The sequence below is a fragment of the Orbicella franksi genome, chromosome 15, assembly GCF_964199315.1.
Source record: "Orbicella franksi chromosome 15, jaOrbFran1.1, whole genome shotgun sequence".
Lineage (NCBI taxonomy): Eukaryota > Metazoa > Cnidaria > Anthozoa > Scleractinia > Merulinidae > Orbicella > Orbicella franksi.
The window spans coordinates 569,152-592,774 of NC_138159.1; the positions used below are offsets into that span (position 1 = coordinate 569,152).

The 23,623-nt window shown below is 37.9% G+C and overlaps 1 protein-coding gene across 5 annotated transcripts; it reads right to left on the reverse strand.

Annotated features, from left to right (window-relative positions):
- Positions 1 to 293: 293 nt before the first annotated feature.
- Positions 294 to 22,052, reverse strand: LOC145469499 (armadillo repeat-containing protein gudu-like). Of its 5 annotated transcripts, none has more exons than XM_081453243.1 (23): positions 21,974 to 22,052; positions 15,657 to 15,835; positions 12,407 to 12,755; positions 11,344 to 11,504; positions 10,410 to 10,637; positions 9,865 to 9,921; positions 9,517 to 9,634; positions 8,771 to 8,830; positions 8,204 to 8,350; positions 8,006 to 8,078; positions 7,733 to 7,869; positions 6,997 to 7,233; positions 6,675 to 6,785; positions 6,162 to 6,322; positions 5,593 to 5,659; positions 5,141 to 5,322; positions 4,715 to 4,778; positions 4,052 to 4,102; positions 3,684 to 3,761; positions 3,237 to 3,347; positions 2,974 to 3,017; positions 1,870 to 2,044; positions 294 to 1,255 (listed from the first exon to the last, which is right to left on the reverse strand). In XM_081453243.1, the coding sequence occupies exons 2-23, from the start codon at positions 15,815 to 15,817 to the stop codon at positions 1,151 to 1,153; spliced, it is 2,877 nt and encodes a 958-aa protein (XP_081309369.1). In that variant the 5' UTR covers positions 15,818 to 15,835; positions 21,974 to 22,052; the 3' UTR covers positions 294 to 1,150. The 5 variants fall into 5 exon arrangements, with proteins under 5 accessions (XP_081309369.1, XP_081309368.1, XP_081309367.1 ...); XM_081453242.1 differs by lacking the exon at positions 21,974 to 22,052 and adding an exon at positions 16,926 to 17,213; XM_081453241.1 differs by lacking the exon at positions 21,974 to 22,052 and adding an exon at positions 16,119 to 16,472.
- Positions 22,053 to 23,623: the final 1,571 nt, after the last annotated feature.

The window sequence follows — 23,623 nt, forward strand, 5'->3', positions numbered from 1 at the left end:
GATTTTTGTTATTCAATATCACGAGAGATATTTTTTCAATAAAAGATATCGATAAAATTGAATTGTGGTCACATTCAAGAGCGGTTAGATTTGTCAATAAGCTTCAATTGGACTTGATTCGCGTAAACATGATTACAGAAACATTACTCGCTTTAGAATGACAGCGCTTACGGAGTCTGAGCACTCTGCCATGCGAAAGCGACACAGGAAGCTTGTGCGATTATCTGAATTAGAGGCGCAAATCAAATGATATGTTTACACAAAACATTTCAAAAAGGAATGCGCTGTGTTGTTCGCAGCATTTCCTAATATATGTTCGTTGCTGGACTCTCAAGGAAAGGGGAAATGAAGCGGTTGGGGGGGAGTGGAGGGGGGGAGTGGAGGGGGGGAGAGTGAGGGACGAGGCTATGAATCGGATACCAGAGTAGACAATGATTATTTAGTTTCCCAGGTGGGGAGAACACAGAAAAGAAGCGTATCTCAAAATTGACCCCAGTGATTGCCGGACGTCCATAGGCTACAGGATTCCGATGCTTCAACTTTCACCTTCGTAGTGTGAATCAGTTGGTAAATCTCATAACTGGCATTTTAAGAAGCATTTCTTGCCATTTCAGAACTGATAAACACTTCTCGGAAAATACCACTGTACCACTGATTGTATGTGGGGAGGGCTAAGCACTCGGGACATAATAACGGCAGTTCTTTCCAATTTGGTTTTGCTACTGTGTGGGAACACCTGTGGATCTGATATTATCAGACATGGAGAAATGTCTGCTATCTAGCTGTTTTTTCTTCCTTTTCCCGAATTTTATTACAATTCCAACTCTTATCCAGTTTCATAAAAATTCACCTATAATGCTCACTTCAACTTAGGTTGTTTGTATCAGCATTTTCAGGGTCATACACAATCTAACGATCGCGTTGTATTCCCGGCTAACAAAAGACTAAACTATTTAATAGTTCGTATTTTTCCCGCCAGTTCGTTGGGGGGAAAGGTAAGAGTTAGAGAAATTACTTGAGAGATTGCCCTGTTAAATGCGCACATTGGTTTCATCGGTGCAAAGTGGACGATTGTGGGTTATGCTAGCGTTTGTACAGTGAAGTATAAAAGTACCCTACCGGAGAAAGCATGGCAATTAATTAATTAATATTATCTTGAAAGCATGTTCATGGTATTCACGCGCATGTTCTTTATACAGCCTGCCGCTGCTTCTTGTACTCGTTCATCTTCTGAGCCTGTTAATGTGAGTAAGGTCTGTGGGAAACAAAGAGAAGAGATGCCGACGTCACAGTTTGAACGCATATACCTTTACACAGGTTAACTCTGCATACGAGCCAAGTAGCCCATCAGGCCGGGGCTTAGTTCTGTAGCATGAAGCGACAGGGAGTATTTCTACACCCCCCCCCCCCTCTCCCCGTCCCTGGATGGGACGCCAGTCCATAGCAGGGTTACTCCCAGCATTAGGATCGCGCCTGTACCCATTTATACATCTGGGTGGGGAGAGGCACTGTCAGAGTCCTAGGCCAAGGCTCGAACTAGGACCGCTCGATCCGGAGTCGAGCGCACTAATCATAAGGCTACCACGCTTCCAGCACCAAAATAAGACCCTTACAGAATGGAAAAATAACCCATAAAAGAAAAGTTAATTCTAATTTCACTTAACAATACACTGGTAAGGAGACAGGTGATAGTAATGGAGAAAATCGCCAACTCATAACCGAGTACCCAACCAATCACAGACACCATACGAAATTACGTCATCATTATAAATGTTTTCGGCTCAGAGCGAGGAGGTTTTTCGTACAAGGAGGAATCCAGGCTCCTTGTGAGAAGCGTAGCAGGTCAACTTTCGCAAGAAATCGTTTTACCTTAAGCGCGTCGTGTTGATGAATCAAAAAGCAGTTGTATGGGTCACGTGACAGTCTTTCCAGTGCGCATGCGATCGCTCGTTTTACTGCCACGTCAGAAGAGCGTTTGAGGCTGTCAGCCAGAGGAACGACCGCTGATGAGAAGGACTTCACGTTCTTGTCTAATCCGCTGCACCTAAGGATTCAAGTGGTTATAATATAAGGGCCTACCTGAGGCTTATGGTCCGCTTAAGAAATGATAAAAGTTCTGGTAACGAGTTTTAGTACTTGATATGTCATGTGATAAATCGTCTCCGAAATGAGACCGTTGACAATATTTAGCGCGCATGTCAAGTTTTTTCTGTAAAAGTGGTGCTCTGTGTGGACTCAAATTGTGCGTGACGCCAAGTTTGCATTTCATACGGGGCGTGTTTAAAACACAAAATGACGAAATGGCACTACGGTTAGCCTAAATAGCGCTCAAGTTAGCCTAAACATCACTAGCTCGACAGTGGTTCATCATCGTTCCCTTCTCTCATTGTGGAGGATGGGGCCATCAATCCGTCTCCTCCAAGCAACTCGGTGTTTTACCGCCACCTCTGCCTCCCTCCATGTCTTAAATCTGAGATGTTCCCTCTCTCTGCTGATCGTTCTTCACCACGTCTCTCTTGACAGTCCTCTCCGGCGTTTTCCTTTGGGTGCCCATGTTAGTGCTACCTTGGGATTTTGGTTTGAAGACATTCTCAGCCCATGACGCAGCCATTTTCATCTCCTAGCTCTTACTTGTTCACCGATTGTCCACGTGTCTGATCTTTCTCTAACCTCTTCATTACTGCCGGGCCTTCATCGGCCAGTAAAAGTTTCAAGATTTCCCACAAGCATTTGTGCTAGAAAACGTCTAGCTTGGATTCGTCCTCTTATTCGACAGTGGTTAGCCCTCAGAAATTGTAAGGGTTACCCTTACAGACAGCCGTATATCGCATTGTGACTCTCACCCATCCTGCCATTTCGTCATTTCGTGTTTTAAACCTGTCCGTTCATTCGAACAACGGCGGCGAAAATCGCTCTTTGCCACTAAACTTCAACCTAACTTTAACTGAAATAGGAATAAAATTCTTTGCTTACGTTGCAATTGCTTCAGCCACCCATCGCTTTAACTCTTCATCTTCCTAAAGAAAAAAAAATAGTCAGTGACAAAATTTTGAATTTATAGGACAGCCAATCAATAAAAATAATCAGCTATAAAACATAATATATTGAGTTTGTCGTGTTCACTACTTTGAAGCTACTGTATTCTTACATAATTTACTCTTAATAGTTCATGTTGTGGTGTTGACAGTGGTCGAAGTTGTAATGATCAACAAAAATTGATTGATATTTTTACTTACTGTGTTCACAAGTTGTACAATAAGCGGAACCACTTCATAATCTGTGAGAATGGAAAGATTTTCTCTGTCTTTACCAATATTGATTATTGCTCTGTTTACGCTCATCAGCACCTGATGAAGAGACACAAAATTGGTTTACAACAATACAAGCTTCTTTTTCATGTGTCACAGAGAACAAAAACTATATCTAAATACACAGCGTCGCATTGCAGTCGTTCTGGCCATCCGATCTCTAACACAAGCAAGACCATAGATGATAGACGAACTGGTTTTTTTTCTCAACGTTTTTCCTCTGAGAGCAAAAGTACTAGTTCAATTTTTCTTTAGACGGCTTTTGATTCCTTTACACTCAGTACTATCTAGTTTTCAAGCAATCACTCGCAGAAAAAAAAAAACAAAAACAAAAACAAACTAATCGTGAATTGGTTTAACGCAACTAATGATCACCTGCTTGTCATCCGACCGTAGGAGATTGGTAATGAGCTGTAGACCTCCGACAAATGAGCGCACCATGTCAGCTGACTCCTGAAGGACAAATAAACTTATATTGAAGGGGTAGGGTGGAGTGGGGGGGGGCGGGGGTTAGGGCATAAAAATCTTTGTTTAAAATCATAGTTTAAATATAACTTGCAATGCTAGAATGTGACTACACTTCTCACCACAACAAAGGTGGGTTTTCATGAAATCTTTATGAAAAAGGTTAATTTAGCCTTTATCAGTAAATTACAGTATGTAATGCTTTTCCTCGCTTTGATTGTCACACTAAAGAGGCTAGCGAAAAAGAATTACAAAACGACCAACTCAGTTTCTCTTACCTCTTCATCCACCACACATGCACTGATGGCATCGGCAGCGCCTGCTACAACCTGGAGATTAACAATGTTGTGTTTTAATACAGTCGACCTCCACTAACTGTCACCTCTCTACAGCGGCCACTTTTTTGGCCCCGACGGACGGTCCATACATTCACTCTTATTTTAAACTCTCTATAACGGCCACTATTTTTGGTCCCAGTGGAAGGCCCATACATTCACTCTTATTTTAAACTCTCTATAACGGCCACTTTTTTTGCTCCCGGCGGATGGTGCATACATTCACTCTTATTTTAAACTCTCTATAACGGCCACTTTTTTTGGTCCCGGCGGACGGTTCATACATTCACTCTTATTTTAAACTCTCAAAAACGGCCACTTTTTTTGGTTCCGGCGGACGGTCCATACATTCACTCTTATTTTAAACTCTCCACAACGGCAACTTTTCCTAAGTTGGCCGTTGTGGAGAGGTTCCGCTGTACACACTATGTTAGTAAACGTTGATGGAATTTGTCTTAAAGAGGCACAGTCACGCGAAAAAAGCCCCTAATTTCAAAAGAGTTATTTAACCCTAATAACCCGCTGAAACAAATGCATTCTTTCATTTCGTAGATAAATTACTGGTTACCTAGTAACCATTATAATAATAAGTCTAATAACACTGACCTTTGGATCAGGAAACTTCAACAAAGACCAGAGCAACCTTAATCCGTCTGTATGAAGAATAGTGCTACAAGGAGAGATTGACATGTGTGATAAATCCGAGGAAGGTAAAAATCACCTCAGTTTGGTCATGTACCCAATAAACAGTTTCAACTCTGATATCGTACATGGTATTTTAAAAAGCGCAGAGCTGAACTAATGTTATTTAAATCGAACAATTGAAAAGCGATTTTAGAAAAAGGATCAAGGAAAAAACAGCACATTTTTGTCACAATAGTTTTTTGAAGTGCAAAATCACATTTCGAAGGAAATCTAGAAATACTGGTCAAGAAGAAGAAGAAAAATTGAATTTTTCAAAATGCCGTGCCGTGACGTAGCACCGTTGGCAAGATTGCTTATAATCTATTCCAAGAAAATATTGGTACCAACCTCCTGCACGACCCCTCCTTAGCACAGACCGCGAGGAGCCTAGTGGCGTTGACAAGCACAGCACTTTCCGTGATGCTCAGCGCGCGCACTACAACAGGAATCACTCTGTCATCCTTAAGAGTCAAAAGGGTTCTTTTACTGTAGGCAAACTCGTGAATAGCACCAAGAGTATTGGCTAGAACCTGGAAAGAAACAATAAGATCAGCCTCGCTTGATCAAGCAGCTCAAAGTAGTCTTTCAGTGACTCTGCTCTCAAATGTTATAATGTCACAAAAAAAACACACTTTGGAAATTTGAAAACATTTGAGAAATGTGGAAGACACTAGCCTGCACTGGTCCTTTTTAAAGCATTCTCCTTTTCTCAAATTACCGTCCTTTTTTACGTCACAATGGCTAAGGTTTGTGTATTTGCCAAGTAATAAATGTTAGTGAACATAATGTGTGATATATACCTCGTTTGACTGTTCTGGGTTCTTCAATAGTAAGATCAAAGCTTTAACTGCACCAAACTGCTCAAGCCTGAGACGCAAAAAAAATAAATCCATCTTTAAAAAGGAGTTATCTATATCGGCAACGGATCGAACACGAAGATAAGCTTACTAAGATATAACATATACATTAGGGTATCAGAGACGCTTGATACTGGGTCTTGCTGCTGTCGAGTAAACAATTTTAGTTTAATTTTATAAGTTCAGATGCCCTGTGAAACGTAAAACTGTTTTCTCTACATTCTAACCTTGGAATATGGAGGCGCGGGGAACTCATGGTTAGGGTGCTAGACCGGTTTCGAGCCCTAGCCGGGATCATTGCGTTGTATTCTTGGGCAGGACACTAACTCTCACACTGCCTCTCTCCACCCATGTGTATAAATTGGTACCGGCGAATTTAATGCTGGGGGTAGCCCTGCAATGGACTAGCATCCTATCCAGGGGGAGTAGAAATGCTCCTAGTCGCTTCATGCTACAGACACCACTACAATCTCCGGCAGTGTGGGCCTTGGCCTGATGTAGACTTTACCTACCTTCTTACGTTGTTTTTGTTTAAGGCGCATTTCCATAAAGCACCAACTGTGGCCGCTAGGAGTTGGTTGTCCTCTGAGGACCTGGACGTCAGCATTTGAACAAGTAGTTCCAGGCCACCGAAGCGGAAAATCAATTCACGTGTAGAGTCATCCTCAGCACACTGTATGGCGGGAAAATAACAAGAAAATCAAGTTACTAACTAGTTTGTCAGATTTATGATGGGAGTAGTAAGGAGACGAGAACAGAATAACTGAAACAACGCAAGGCAACAAGTTAAACTATAGTCATAGTGACGACTGAAATAGTTGATGATCTCTTCAGTTTTTCCCAGCCGTTGTCTTTCCATAGCATATCGAGTTGAAGTCAAAAATTTAGGTTACGTAAGTTTCTCAATCCCTTCTCTAAGTCGTAATTTCGTTCATATTGAGAAAGGGTGGCTGAGTTTCAACTACCTTTCAGTCGATGGTTATAAGATTAAGATTTATTAAGAGAATCATAATCGTAGGACAAACCTTGAACAGAGCATTCGCACACTGTGTCTTGAGGGCCACATCTCCTCTCTTCAGGTGCTTGACAATTCCCTCCACCATCCCCTCCCTTCGGATATCCTCACGAAACGCGGGCTGTGAAATATAACATAGGAGCTAATGCTTAAATGCTCTATCGTGAAGATTACTGCTAAAGGGTCAGTATCGTGAAAAGCACTGTAGAGAAACTTTGTACTTCAAGTCCTGCGATCTTTCTATTATTGACCATGTTTTCAATTTAAAAAAGTTTATATTTTCCCTGATACAATAGTCAACGAGTGTACTGCTACCATCTGAGTCTTCATACCTCGCTCGCGCATTCCTGAATAATTCCCATGGCGGGTAATATGACGTCATCCCTTCCCCTGACCAATAAGGAAGCGAGTATTGGCACAGCACCAGCCGCGCGTATGGTCTGGATGTTCTTTTGGTTCTTACTGCAACTCCATAATGCCTTGCAAGCATTGCAAGTAAGCTGGAAGTCTTCTTCATCTTTGGGTGGAGGTCTGCCGCGTCTTTTGTTCTCGGGTTGAATAATGTTTACCTGAAAGAAGTATAAGCTACAGTTTAGTTCCGTTAATAATGAGCTCTGCCAGCTGTCTCCATAAAGCGCAGAAAAACATCAGAACTCGATCGAAAACTGATTAATAGCAAGTTGTATTCGTGAGACAAACATGACCGACGACATTACTACCAAAGTTGTTGAGAAATACCGGAAGTATGAACAGGACATCATTCTCGATATTAGACAGGAACTAGCTTGAAATTGAGGCTCGTGGGAGGGGATATCATTAAAAAGAGATTACTGTCATTTGCCTTTGAAAAGACGCCCTGCATAAGCCCCAGTAGCGAGCTAGTTTCAGTCCAACCGACCGAGAACACGAAACTGGACTACTGAAAAAAAAAGACGTTTTTGAACGTTCCGTCCGTTACGAGCTGTTACGTGTTTTAATAGTGAGATTCGTGGAGAACGAGAAGCTACCTCTCAGCATTTCGACCTAAAAAAGAAAGCTAAACCGTTATTCTTCAACAAAGTTTCTCACCAAATGTTTGATCCCTCCACCTCGTCTGAAAGAACTGTAAGCCAGGCGGAATGTCACCAGGTGACTGAGAGTCTCCGCCGCGAGGGACTGAACCTCCTTCATTTTGTGTTGAAGGCACTCGATAAGTTGCTGAATACCTGTAACAGTAGAATGTCAATGCATAAACACATGCATTTCTTGTACTTTGCTCACGGATTTATGAATCATTTAGCCTCCAGTCTCTGAAAAAAGCAAATGATAAATACAACGTTTTTGACAGACGTGCTCGCTTACCTCCCAGACGATAAATCTCCGTATTTATCCTTTTTGTGTTCGTTATTACCCTCAGAATTTTAAGGGAACCAACCTAAAATTCAAAACCATTCAAAACGTAACGTTAAAATATACAATAACAGGTAACGAAAAACTCTCGATAACTGGCCCACAGGGTTTTTTTTAAAATTAAGGAAAATTTAAATAAAAAAATCTTACCACACAAGGCCAGTTATCTGTTTTGAGGATGTTAAGGAGAATGCCAATTCCACCCAGCTCCAGAATCGCCAGCTGACTCGACTCTTGCTCTATGCTGACGTCACGGAGAGCACACAGCGCTATAACTGTAGCAGTAGGGTTCCCCACCTGGAAAAAAACACACATCAGGTCAGCATGATTTGTAAAGCTTAACACACTCATGACATTACAAGAAACCAAACAACAGAGGCAGAAATCATTGCTAGATGACAGAAAAGTCAACAATTGTAGAAGAGTACTAAACAAATGGCAGGAATCCACTGGGAAGTAAAGATGAATAAAGATGGCTAGGATGGAAATGGATTGCAATTTGAACAAACCTGAAAACGGAGGCAGAAATCATAGCTAGATAACAGAAAACCCAACAATAATGACTTGATTTTGTAAAACAGCACTGGACAAATGGCAAGAACACATTAGGAAGAGAGGATGAATAACGATGACGAGGATTGAAATAGATTATAATATAGAAAATGTTCAAAATGCAAAGTTTTCCTCTCGTGAGCGTTTATCTTGTAGTACTCTCACCTTTAGAAATTTGATCAGTTTGTGAATGTCCCAATACTCAGATGTCAGCTCAGGTTTAACCTTCAAAATCAAAACCAAGATGGCGAAAAGTTTTAATGAAATTACAATTAACAATACTACATTTGCAGCTGACTCACATATGGCCAGTAAAACCAGTAGCCCATGTTGATGGGCTCCTGGTAAAACACATTTTCTAACCCTTTCAAACAAGTCAAATAGTAACAACTGAATATTCGTTGGGTCTGAAACTGTTTGCCCTGAAATCAAAACAGTAGAGAACTTAAGCAAACCACGAGTACAACGGCAACGAGAACGCCACCAAACAAAAGGTTTAATGAGGAGAACAATGGCTATGCCGTCCTCTGCAAAACAACAACGTGAAAAGACTAAGTTCTGCGTATTTTGAAGAACGCTAACGACGGCGGCTAATTTTTCGCTTATTTATTTGGAATTTGACGCTAGCATCACATATTTAGCTTGAGCAAGTTCTGAGACCAATAGACGCTCTGAACAGATGTAGAGTATTGCGAAATTCAAGTTCGAAGGTAAAATATAAATTGATTTCTACTAGACGTTGTCCACGAGGTCGCGGTCGCCATTGCCTAAGTTCTCTACTAGTGTCAAGAAGACATTTTGTTGATCTGCCACCAAACTCTCTCAATTTACAGCAGAAGAAATGTGTGATAATCACTTAGGAGAATTATTTAGAGCTTAACCCTGAGGATTTTGAAAGTAAACTTATGTACCTTCCTCGTCAAATCCTCGTCGTCTTCACTGTCACAGCTGCTTGACGACGATTCACTTTGATGCTTGTCAGCGGCATTCTTGTTTGAGGCTCTAAGCTGGGCTTCTTTTGATTTGCTCCTGAAGCAGGTTTGTATAAAAACAGTCATACGCTAATAGTGTAAAATACCCCCACCCCTACCCCCCCCCCCAAAAAAAACATTTGTGGAGATAATACGAGCTCGTTTTATCGGGAATCGCTCTCATGTAGAATTGGTTATTTCTTGATGAAGAAAGGTTAATGGTTATTTCTTGATGATTAAGAATTGGTTATTTCTTGATGAAAGAGGAAAATGACATTTCAAACTCACCCAGCGGATGTTTTGTCTTTCGCTCGATTTTTTGCGTTGTTCTCGCGTTCCCTTGCACTAGTGAAAATAGAGATACAAGTCTTTAAAAACTAGAAAAGATGTGAAAATTGATGTATAAAGATATATATTGGAAAAAAATAAACTTACAAAACTATGAATAGACTATTTAATAATTTGTACAAGAAAGTTCAAAATTTCTATTATCAAGATTTAAAACCATTCAAGATACAAATGAAGATTCTAAGGCCCCGACCACATCAATGCATTTTCGTTTGAAAAAGCATGCTTTTGATGCATTTTCGCCTATTGTCCACTCTAAAACGACTGAAAACGATTATGAAAACGGAAGCTTTCGAAAGCGGTGCCGAAAAATGAGTCATATACTGTCGCTCCCATCAGTGTGGACAGGTGAAAACAAAACGCTAGTGTGGGCGAAAATCTTTTGCTTCGTTTTGGTTGAGAAGAAAACGGAGACTTTCAAAAACGCATTGGTGTGATTGGGACCTAAAGCTCGACATTCGTAGGACACTTTAAAACTGCTTCACCTCCGATTGTCGTCAAACAAATTCATCTGGTTTGTTTTCCACAGTGTCTTGTACGTTTTTTCCTTTGTCGGTTTGTTGTATTGTCCTCCATTCTTTGTGGGCGACTGATCACGTGCGGCGGGGATTTTCTTCCGGTCTTGTCTTTTAGCACTGGCTACGTCCGCCTTGCCAGACCGTGCGGAGGCCTGGGGAGTGGTCTTTGCGGCTACACTTTTCTGTTGTGAAGCTCTAAAAGCAACAAAGGAAAAACATAACCGTGATAGATGCCTGAATTCTTTTCAAACCTTCAACACAAAGTCGGCTATGCATGCCAGAACTATACAAATGTTGATCATTACCGGCAGTCTTACCGAAGGGAGTATACCGAATGGTTCTCTACAGTAACTGATCCTTGGGTTTTAAGTTGATATCTCTTTCAGTGCTTCAAATTCTAATTGTTTGGGTGTCACCACGTTTACGTTATTATTTAAGTGCCAAATGTATTTAGCGCTAATTGGGGACACTGTAAATTAATAAACAAATATTGCAAATAGAACATAAACTGTTAAGAATCCCAACTGGTGGGAGGCTGACCAGTTGGTCAGGGGTCAAGGAGTTGAACTCGGGACTACCGAGAACAAATCCAGCTGGAGGGAGAGAGGAGAATTTGAACCAGGGACCTCCGGATTTCAAATCCAGCGCTCCAATCGGCCACACCGCCTCCACAGAGTTTACAGGAGATTTCTCGTTCAATGGAACTGTATTCATCTGGAATATGAATTATAAACGATTAGAGGTGATTTTATATCTCTAGATTCACGCAATGCTGTATTTATAAAACGTCCAGCCACGCAATGACGTCATAATTCCCTATCAAGCTTTGCAAAACTAAACATAGCGAAGTCATCAACGCACGCCAACTTTATGAAACCCCAAAATTTTTAGTTTCATTTACCGTTCGTTTTTCGCGTCATTGTCCTTTGCTGCAAGTTGTTTTTGATCAGCCTCATCTGATCCCTCGTCACTCTTTTTGCTTGTCTGTTGTTGGCGTTCATCTCCATCAGTGTTGTCTTCGTCGGAAGAATACTCTTCCCGTTTTTCACGGGTGGGTTTGTCCTTTAAGTTAATTAAGAAGAAAAACTGTTATATCAATGCTCAAATCCGTAGCCTAATCAGTCGAGTCTCTCCTAGCATTAATCTCTATAACATTAACATTAATCAAGCATTCTTTTTTTTCTTCTTCCCCCGTTCGCCAGAAGAAAAAGGACGCTTGATCGTTGGTTAAGAAAGTTCTTTCCATCTTGTGAGACATGGACACAGACACAGACACGAACACGGGCACAGACAGACACAGACAAAGACGCAGACACGGACAGGGACTCAGACAAAGACACGGACACGGACACGGACACAGACAGACAAAGACATTGTTTATTTTACTTGGTCGCACACTTAGATATGGTAACGGTAGAGTTGATAAGCAGAATCTACAGGAAGCACCTACTAGTTTACACGTGCGCCAAGAAAACAAAACAACAAATTAAAGATGTACATTTGGAACTAAATATTAAACTAAACTAACTAAGACTACATAACTACTATAAAATATCTAAAAATGTATACGTTGACACAGTTATCAGAGGTAGAATGAACTAGTTAAAGTTTTGAAAATTTAAGGTGGCTCTGAACCTTATGTACAGAATTTTTTTTTAAACTTTGCTAAAAGTTGCGTCTTATTATGATAATTAAAATCTAATGGTATAAAAAAATTCACCCTGCCGTTTTTGGATTATAAGTCCCTAAAGCTGTAATTAAGGGTGTTTTTAGCAGGTCATACTGTTGCTATGGTAACCTATTGAGTCACGAACGTGTCCACCAATGATTGGGCAGTTTTTTTGACACCTTGATTGTAGCATCAAGTGATTAAGAGTGGTTATAACGACCCATCAAAATCTAAGTGCTGGAAGCTGTTTTGAGCCACCTTAAGTCAAAGTTTCTCAAAAATGCTCAATATGTACCACATCAACCGTCTTTTCTCCTAGTTCTTGACTGGTCAAATTTTCGCGAGTTTCTACAGGTGACGTCATGTCCAAGAGGTCTGGGAACGACAGAGGGCTAGTGGAGCGCGTGCAAGTAGATGTACCAGCCCTTTCTGGCCATTCATACAATGGATCTGTGCCCCTGTGACACAGTGCAGTGCCTCGTCCTGACGAGGGAGTGTAAGAAAATTGCGGCGTGGATGACGAATCGTGAGCGTTTTCGGGGGTTAATGAGCCTCGTCCTGATGTCGAGGTGGTATTGGCTGAGCCGGTTTGCTGACGAAGTTCTTTGAGTTCGGCTCTTTGCTTTTCAACCAAATCTTCCAATCTATAAAAAAAATTACGGAAATAAATAACAATAATAATAAGGTTTTGTTCACAGAAGCCAAACACTTTGAGAATATTCTACTAATCCTCTTTATTAAAATGAATATTATCCAATACATAACTAAACTGAGGTGTCCACTTAAGGGGACAAGTTTCCGTCCATCTTAGCTTGCCATCTACTCATGATACCTTGTGAAGTAGTCAAGCAATAAACTGGTCTATACACATGTTCTGTAAAGGCGACTATCTATCTACCTGTAATGACAAAATGGGCTAAGAGTGCGACACTAAATTGACCGGCTCCATTGTTTTCACGGGTGCCCCCATTATAGAGCCCTTAGGCTATTAAACTTCACATACACTTCAATTTGCAAAACAGAAGGTGCTAATGTCCTTGCTTTTAAAATGAATCATTTATCTCTCAACACTTTACAGGAAAACACCGCTGAAAATGCCAGATAAATAATTTAACCCCAAATGCGCCAACTATCGCTTATTATTTATCTCATTTTTAAAAACCGAATTATATAATCTCAATCTTTTTACGGGAACACGTACACCAGTGTTTTCCATATTTTGTAATGATTACAACTTCCTCGGCAGGTTCAATATCACAACAGACATAAACAATGAATTCCTGATTACAACCTGGAAGCGTCTTTTGCACTGAAGAGTTGTCGACGCAGATAATCGCAGAAACCATTAAAAATTTTTGAGAACGACTCTAGGAAATTAACAATTTCTCCAATCAAAAAATGTCAGCGAATTTCTGCTAAGGTAATCGAAAAGCGAGAAAATAAACAGGATAAATAAATTCGAAAATTTACAACAGGCAGATTTGACCATTATCTTGTTATATTTTGTGCGATTATGAAACATTAGCAATATTGGAAACAACTTGGTTTCATGAGCTGGAAATTATTTTGGTCTAATTCCTTAGCTTTGATAAAAAAATTGGGTTTAGAACAGGGAATTTTATGAACAGAACGGTATATGTTGTCTTGGAGATAAATGTTATATTTGAAACTTTACTCGTGGAATATTTCAAGCAAGAGAACATTTTATCAGTTCTCAATTTGGTGTCAAGCGATCTCACGAAAAATAAAATGTAGCAACAAAACTATCATTTAGAAGGACATGAAACATAAATTGCGTTAAATTATGTCCAGTTTTCTACCCCGTTGCGCTCACGAAATCATAGCGAAAGATCACCCAAATATTAAAAATTACATGAATTCATACTCAAAATTATATTACTCCAAAACAAATAATTCTCGTTCGGTTTTACTTACCAATCGCTGATACTTTCTTGTTCTGTGCACCAAAGCGACTGAAAGTTCTGTTTTGAATTCCGCAGTAATTATAGGCCGCTTTTCGCTAAAGACTGAACGAAAATTTCTCGCCGTAAAACAGTTTTTCAAAACTTTGTAAATAAAGCCTGCGCTCTCTATGGCAACACTCGGAGCGGCTCAGCTGTGTTATACAGGTTAATTTCTTCCAACCACAGTCCTTTTGAATTCAGAGTGGTTTTTATTGACATTTTCATGGGTTCCTTGACCACTTAGACGACAGCTCTGCTCAGGCATGCGCATTTCAGCAGCACCTGTTGGCGTGCAAGACAGTTCTTCAAGCGACCGTTTTGAATTACGAATCTTCCTAAGTTATGCAAAAAGTCCCCTGTCCGGGCTTCTCTCATTTTTCGTATAATCGTTATGTTAGTTCAACAAGTCGAATAAAATCGGTGGAGTTTTTATATCGTTGATCAAAAATATGATTTCTAACGAATTTACTTACAAATTCTCGCGAAAACATGTAATAAGAATTGAGAGAATCAACAAAAGGGATGTCGTTTTGATCTACCACCAAACTCTCAGAACTTGGGTAGAGACTAACGAAAACTTTTAAGGACGTGACTCGTCGAAACAAAGTATGGACCTACATAAACCAGTATTTTATGATACTAGGTTCTGGGATTGTTAGTGTAGACGAAGATAACATAAAAATATGGGGAAATTCTAACCATTTTTAAGAAAAAAAAAAAAACATTAAAAAAGAAACTGAATCTTCGCTTGAAACATGAATAATGAGGAAAAAGGACAGCTGCTACAATTTGAAAAAAAAATAAAAGCCAAATATTCGCATTATCCTGTCAAACGAGCATGTACCAGTAATGACATATTGCCATTCAAGTGCTAACAAAATTACGACAGTTCGTTTTGACGTGCAAATTAAAAAGATGATCTCTGAAATTTGCATTTAAATGAGCGCTATCTTCAATATTTACTCTTCGGAAAACCATTTTTGTGCTCAAAGTGTTCAATTAACAAACATCACACGGATAAAAGAGATTAGCCAATAAAACGGAAGAATTAGGAAGCACGTGTGTTTCTAAACCAATCAGAATCGATCTCTCGCCTCATCTTTCCCGCCCTTCCGCTTCGCACGCGCGTTTTCATTTTGGCTTTTTCACAGCCATTACATCCATCCATCTATTTCATAACCATTTTTTTTATAAACCAGAAAGAGATGTGTATTTTTTCAACATCAAAATAAAAACTTTGAATTCGTTTGGGCTCGTAAACCCATCCCGCCCTGTTAAGTGGCTACCCGTTCCAGAACAAACATCCTTGAAAATATATCTTTCTCGTATTTGAGGAGTTGCGTTAGTTATCGAACGTCAGGAGGACAGAAATATGTAAACGTGTCAAAAATAAAATGAACAATTTACAGTTTTGTTCTTATTCCCCAAATCTACAGCGTCAGAAATAAAATATGACTGTTTTAATTTATGAAACAAAACTATTCCGTTCGTTTAAGTGACAAACAGCTAAAAAGCGATTGTATAACAACGTTTCAGTTGTTTTTCATGCCATCTGTACTTCGAAGAAAATGACAAACTCACCGTCGTTTTGCATCAAGTATTCCAGCAATGTCAGTACATAACTCAATAATCTTTTTCTGACGTTCGTCTTTGTCCTTTGCCACGTTAAATCGCCTCACGATACGCACAGCTTCTTCTGCCACTTGTAAGCGAACTCCCTCGTCTTCTTCGACTTCACTCATTTTTTGCCGCTTTCAGACCTACAGCGTATGAATAGCTTGTGTTATCAGCATTTCAGACTTTGACAAAATTCATATCTTCATACCTGTACGAACTTTAAAACCTTCCAAATAATTCGGCGGACATTTATACGACCCTAAATCCCAGCGCTCATTTCAAAACTAAACAAGGTTGCTTATTTATGTAAGTAAATACTTTGTTATCAGCCGCATTGAATTTAAGTGGATGCCACTTTTTGAAACATAGCAACACGCAAAATGTCAAGGATTTCGAAGTTTACCGACTTAAACGTTAAGTATTTACCGTCGTTCTCCCTTTATATTTTCTCCGGCGTCGGAAATCGCGAAGACTGAAGGTGACAATGTTGAGCGGCTAATTGTTAACCATATACTTAATGTTGTGTTTGTCACTGACTTTCAAATGCGGGGGGTTTTCATTCTAACTACGCATACAACAAACTCGTGTCCAATATTTGGCTGCGACCGTAAAACGTTTGTATGATCCGATAAAATGGGTCTGAGAGCATGAAGAATTTCTTGTTTGAATTAAAACGTTTGAATCTCTTTGTATTTTGCAATAAAATGTCACTCAAAAGAAGCATTGGTTTTACAATTGATGAAATTTCAGACACGATCGAGATAATGCAAGCTTCTTGATTAAATTGTTGCTGTAATTGTTTGAAACATATGCTAATTTTCTTCAATATAATTTCGAATATGCTTAGGAAATAGAACATCACGAACGAATTCGGGCGCATTGTAAGGCATTCTTGTCACATTAAACAGATTAAAGAGTTAGAAAAAGGCAAAAAAATCCGTTAGTATTTTCTAATTATTGTGGTATCTTTTATCGAGTGGAATTTAATACATTGAAATGAGAATAATACTAAACGGAAGGAAACTACTTTGATAAACGTATTTCATTGGTGTAGTTTACTTGTCGCTGTGAAACTGTGCACGTTTACAAAATGATCCGACTATTTTTGTCTTTTTTAACGAATAGGCAATCACGACTTGATATTTTATCTAAACTGCGTACTGTTGTTATCTTCTGTAAATTAAACTGCGTTTTTTAAAATGAAAATTGAGAATATTAAAATGACAACATTACCTAGTAGTCTTTGCAGCATCTTTTTACAAGTTTAAGAAGTAAATTTCCATGTTTGGCGAGAATTTGAGATGTTGTGTCTTGTGGCTCAGTTGGGATTTGAAATAACATAATTTGTCTAGACTAACGTGACATGTCACCTCACGTCACGTTACGTCAAGTCACGTCACTGTATGTCACCTCATACTATGTCATGTTATGTCATATCATGTCACGTCATGCCATGTCCTGTCATGTCATCTCATACCATGTAACACTATGTCTTGCTGTCATGCAATCTGTCATGTCATTTCAATTATGGCATAGAGTAATTAGAATCATAAGGAGTAACGCTATTCGAGGTTTTTTGATAGAGCGGTTTTCAGCTGAGTGTCGAAAGTAATTAGACAATTACTTTGGTTTTGGTTTTGGTTTTGGTTTTACTACAGTTCGAGATTAGCTGAGAAGTCTAATTGGTAAGTAATTGTTTTGGTTTTGGCTTTACGACACTCAATTGAAAACCGCTCTATTACTATTACTATTACTATTACTATTACTATTACTATTACTATTACTATTACTATTACTATTACTATTACTATTACTATTACTATTACTATTACTATTACTATTACTATTACTATTACTATTACTATTACTATTACTATTACTATTACTATTACTATTACTATTACTATTACTATTACTATTACTATTACTATTACTATTACTATTACTATTACTATTACTATTACTATTACTATTACTATTACTATTACTTTTACAACTACTATTACTGTTACTATCACTATCACTATCACTATCACTATCACTATTACCATTACTACTACTATTTCTGTTACTATTACTATTACTTACTATTACTGTAACTATTACCATTACAATTACTGTTACTGTTACTGTTACTGATACTGTTACTGTTACTGTTACTGATACTGTTACTGTTACTGACACTGTTACTGTTACTGTTACTGTTACTGTTACTGTTACTGTTACTGTTACTGTTACTGATACTGATACTGATACTGTTACTGTTACTGTTACTGTTACTGTTACTTTTACTGTTACTGTTACTGTTACTGATACTGTTACTGTTACTGACACTGTTACTGTTACTGTTACTGTTACTGATACTGATACTGTTACTGTTACTGTTACTTTTACTGTTACTGTTACTGTTACTGATACTGTTACTGTTACTGTTACTGATACTGTTACTGTTACTGACACTGTTACTGTTACTGTTACTGTTTCTGATACTGTTACTGACACTGTTACTGTTACTGTTACTTTTACTTTTACTGTTACTGATACTGTTACTGACACTGTTACTGTTACTGTTACTGTTACTGTCACTGTTACTGTTACTGTTACTGACACTGTTACTGTTACTGTTACTGTTACTGTTTCTGATACTGTTACTGTTACTGACACTGTTACTGTTACTGTTACTGTTACTGTTACTGTTACTGTTACTGTTACTGTTACTGTTACTGATACTGATACTGTTACTGATACTGGTACTGTTACCGTTACTGTTACTGTTACTGTCACTGATACTGTTACTGTTACTGTTACTGTTACTGTTACCGTTACTGTTACTGATACTGTTACTGTTATTGACACTGTTACTGATACTGTTACTGTTACTGTTACTGATACTGATACTGTTACTGCTACTGACACTGTTACTGTTACTGTTACTGTTACTGTTACTGATACTGATACTGATACTGTTACTGCTACTGACACTGTTACTGTTACTGTTACTGATACTGATACTGTTACTGTTATTGACACTGTTACTGATACTGTTACTGTTACTGATACTGATACTGTTACTGCTACTGACACTGTTACTGTTACTGTTACTGATACTGATACTGAAACTGTTACTGTTATTGACACTGTTACTGATACTGTTACTGTTACTGTTACTGATACTGATGCTGTTACTGATACTGTCACTGTTACTGTTACTGTTACTGTTACTGATACTGATACTGATACTGTTACTTATACTGTTACTGTTACTGTTACTGTTACTGATACTGTTACTGATACTGTTACTGTTACTGACACTGTTACTGTTACTGTTACTGATACTGATACTGTTACTGATACTGTTACTGTTACTGTTACTTTTACTGTTACTGCTACTGATACTGTTACTGTTACTGTTACTGTTACTGATACTGTTACTGTTACTGACACTGTTACTGTTACTGTTACTGATACTGATACTGTTACTGTTACTGTTACTGTTACTGTTACTTTTACTGTTACTGTTACTGTTACTGTTACTGATACTGTTACTGTTACTGACACTGTTACTGTTACTGTTACTGTTACTGATACTGTTACTGTTACTGACACTGTTACTGTTACTGTTACTGTTTCTGATACTGTTACTGTTACTGACACTGTTACTGTTACTGTTACTGTTACTGATACTGTTACTGATACTGTTACTGTTACTGTTACTGATACTGTTATTGTTACTGTTACTGTTACTGTTACTGATACTGTTACTGTTACTGACACTGTTACTGTTACTGTTACTGTTACTGATACTGTTACTGTTACTGACACTGTTACTGTTACTGTTACTGATACTGTTACTGTTACTGTTACTGATACTGTTACTGTTACTGATACTGTTACTGTTACTGACACTGTTACTGATACTGTTACTGTTACTGTCACTGATACTGTTACTGTTACTGTTACTGTTACTGTTACTGATACTGTTACTGTTACTGACACTGTTACTGTTACTGTTTCTGATACTGATACTGTTACTGATACTGTTACTGTTACTGTTACTGATACTGATACTGTTACTGATACTGTTACTGTTACTGTTACTGATACTGTTACTGTTACTGTTACTGTTACTGATACTGTTACTGTTACTGACACTGTTACTGTTACTGTTACTGATACTGATACTGTTACTGTTACTGTTACTTTTACTTTTACTTTTACTGTTACTGTTACTGTTACTGTTACTGATACTGTTACTGTTACTGTTACTGATACTGTTACTTACTGACACTGTTACTGTTACTGTTACTGTTACTGATACTGTTACTGATACTGATACTGTTACTGTTACTGTTACTGTTACTGTTACTTTTACTGTTACTGTTACTGTTACTGATACTGTTACTGTTACTGACACTGTTACTGTTACTGTCACTGTCACTGTCACTGTTACTGTTACTGTTACTGACACTGTTACTGTTACTGTTACTGTTTCTGATACTGTTACTGTTACTGACACTGTTACTGTTACTGTTACTGTTACTGATACTGATACTGTTACTGATACTGGTACTGTTACTGTTACTGTTACTGTTACTGATACTGTTACTGTTACTGTTACTGTTACTGTTACTGATACTGTTACTGTTACTGACACTGTTACTGTTACTGTTACTGACACTGTGACTGTTACTGTTACTGTTACTGTTACTGTTACTGTTACTGTTACTGATACTGTTACTGTTACTGTTACTGTTACTGTTACTGTTACTGTTACTGTTACTGTTACTGTTACTGTTACTGTTACTGTTACTGTTACTGTTACTGTTACTGTTACTGTTACTGTTACTGTTACTGTTACTGTTACTGTTACTGTTACTGTTATTATTATTAGAGCAGTTTTCAATTGAGTGTCGTAAAACCAAAACCAAACCAATTACTTACCAATTAGACTATTCAGCCAATCTCAAACCGTGGTAAAACCAAAACCAAAACCATGTCTTGCTGTCATGCTATGTGTCATGTCAATTCAATTATGACATAGAGTAATTAGAAACATAAGGAGTAACTCTATTCGAGGTTTTTTGATAGAGTGGTTTTCAGCTGAGTGTTGAAAGTAATTAGACAATTACTTTGGTTTTGGTTTTGGTTTTACTACAGTTCGAAAAAACCAAAACCAAACCAATTACTTACCAATTAGACTACTCAGCCAATCTCAACCGTGGTAAAACCAAAACCAAAGTAATTGTCTAATTACTTTCGACACTCAATTGAAAACCACTCTATTATTATTATTATCATTATTATTATTATTGAACAGCGATGGAAAGTGGATATTCAACAGTAATTTATAGCTTTACATTGTCTAAGTCATCTCCTTTAGTGTAAGAATTTATCAAGTTAGAAATACCTGGCTTACATAAAACAAAAATGGTAAAATTGGTAGTTGTTAATAGTCCAGAAACAAATATAATTACTTAAATTGATTCTATCGTTTGGAAAAGCAAAATTCAAGTTTCGTTAAAGAACATCCGGCAATATAAATTATAGAAGATTGAAAAATTAACACTGAAAATCCACATTTTAACAACAATGCTTCTGAATCGAAATTTGTAGGTAAAAATACAACGGTTTCTATGACAGCAGATTTCCTGAACATACTGGGGGAATCGAAAAAAAAAACTCAGTAGTGTGACTGAACTGATTGCACTAGTGGAAAATTGCTAATGTTCAGATTTAAGATAACGGGGTTTATGGTATATTATTAATAATTCTAGATATTGCTACAGTTAAGCTAGTAGGGCAATATGCAAGGGAAGCAAATTGTTTGAATACACGAGAAATGTTCAATAAAACCAAGATGATAGCCTCGATAATACAATGTTGCTTTCTTCATTTCATTGAGTAACCTGAATACACAGATCTTGTTGCCAATGCGACAAATCCGTTGTTATCGCTTAATACAATTTTATGTATACGAGATTTTTTAAAATCAAAATTCGTTTCCAAAAACGTTGAAATTTTAGTCGTTTACCTCTGGCATAGAACACTAACGCGCTTGAGATGAAATAACTTATTTTTGTGAAGAGCAAAATAAAGTGAATCCATACGATTTACGCCAGGTTACTTCATGAATAAAAATAAAACCAAATATAAAGTAGCTTTAATTATTCGCTTGTAATAATACACTTTTTAAAACTACTATTCTGTTTAAAACGATCATAAAATTATGCTTAAAATGTCGATTCTGTCCACAGTATTAAATCTTATCTAGTAATACGTACCTTGAAAATTATAAAACTGAGACTGTTGGTGTGATATCCTGGCCTTAAACGAAGTGACATCAACGTCGCTCAAGCTTTGTGAAAACAAAAACCACAGAACACCAGCTGCATCAACGTCTTAAATCTCCATTTGTAAATTACGTTTAATTTAATATTTCTATCCAATTACTCTAAAGACATTGACAACCGCAAATACAAAAATTACACCCTTTTGTCTCGCATAGATGATGAATAAAAGGGGTGCTAAAGCTTGCAGGGGCGTCGAAAGATAAAACATCTACTGGCGTGGCTTAATGAAATTCGACTGAAACATTGATTGCCAAATAGAACAATCGAAATTCACAGTAATTAACTGTTTTGTTTATTTTGCTTGTTTTTAAAGAAAAGACATAGCACCGATAGAAATCAGTTTTGTTAATTGGATCCATTTTAGCACCAAAGAACTAAAAACAAAATTTAAAATGTTCTCAACAGAGTTAGATATGATTTCCGCGGTTCATTTATATCGTGTGTTCTCGCATGAATATGGTGAAAAGAAACAGATTTTTAAATGGATTACAATACGGAATTGATCTCGGTTATCGCCTCGCTTGACAATGGCAATTTATTTTGAAACTGAGTATTAGACAGTATGAAGATATAAATCTTTTCACAAAGCTACAAAAAATATTCAATATCTGAGCGAAAGGTGCGTCATAGACGAATTTTTCTCCTTAAAGCTAAGGCAGCGCCAACACTTCGCCGGAGAAATTTGAAAACGCAGCTTTATTTCTATACGGTTAGGCCTACCGTCCACACTAACGGAGCTTTTCGAAAACGCTCTTCAAACCGGAGAAATTTGTAAACACCAGCTTATCGTTTTCGTGTAGACGGAAAAATTTTGAAAATGGAGCTTTTCGAAACCGATGGCGTCACGGTGATCATGTGATTTCTCTGACCGAGTTTTCCTCAAACACAAATTCAAAATGACCGGTGATTGTTGCGTTATTAAATTCCTTCCGCGTAGTGTGTTCGGAAAACATTTGATACATTTTCAGAGTGAAACCTCCCTTTTCAAATTGCTGTGGCGAAGTGTTTAAGAGGCCTAAGTTGATTTACACAGCAAAAACGTCATTATTTTGAAAACGTTTTTAGATGTTTCCTGAAAACAGTGAGGCAGAAAGAGCCATGTTATGGCTGAGTTAATGCTAAAGAAAGAGTTTTTATACTGTGTTTAACATTTCGAATTGAGAACTCACTGACAGCAAGTTATTTTGACAACTCCGATTTGAAATATAAACCAACAAACACAGACGGTGCTCGGTCAATAAAGCATTATCATATGAAGACAGTAATAGAGGAAAGTGATGACGTATAGTAACGTTCAAGAACAACAAAGTTCTCGTTCAGTCTAGACAGAACTGTTTGTTTCGACTTAAAGGAGATAACCTTAGCAACCATTTCTTGTAAGAACTTTTAATTAATAACTGGGTTTTGCCGCAAACACGTTTTACTGTTCGTGTTGTTGAAAAACAACCTTACTATCATTGCCATCGTCACCGGGTATGTGAAAAAAAACCATGACAAATACAACCAAAATGTTTGCGGGGTATTTTGTAATGTTGCGAAGAAAACCTATTCTGCTTTAACCTCCCCTTTTGAATCTATTTA

Coding starts and splice junctions, on each gene's coding strand:
- LOC145469499 (XM_081453243.1), bottom strand. CDS start 15,817: ATGAGTGAAGTCGAAGAAGACGAGGGAGTTCGCTTACAAGTGGCAGAA. Junction 9,922..10,409: donor TTGTTTGACGACAATCGGAG/GTGAAGCAGTTT, acceptor TATTTTCACTAG/TGCAAGGGAACGCGAGAACA. Junction 7,234..7,732: donor GTGGAGGGATCAAACATTTG/GTGAGAAACTTT, acceptor TACTTCTTTCAG/GTAAACATTATTCAACCCGA.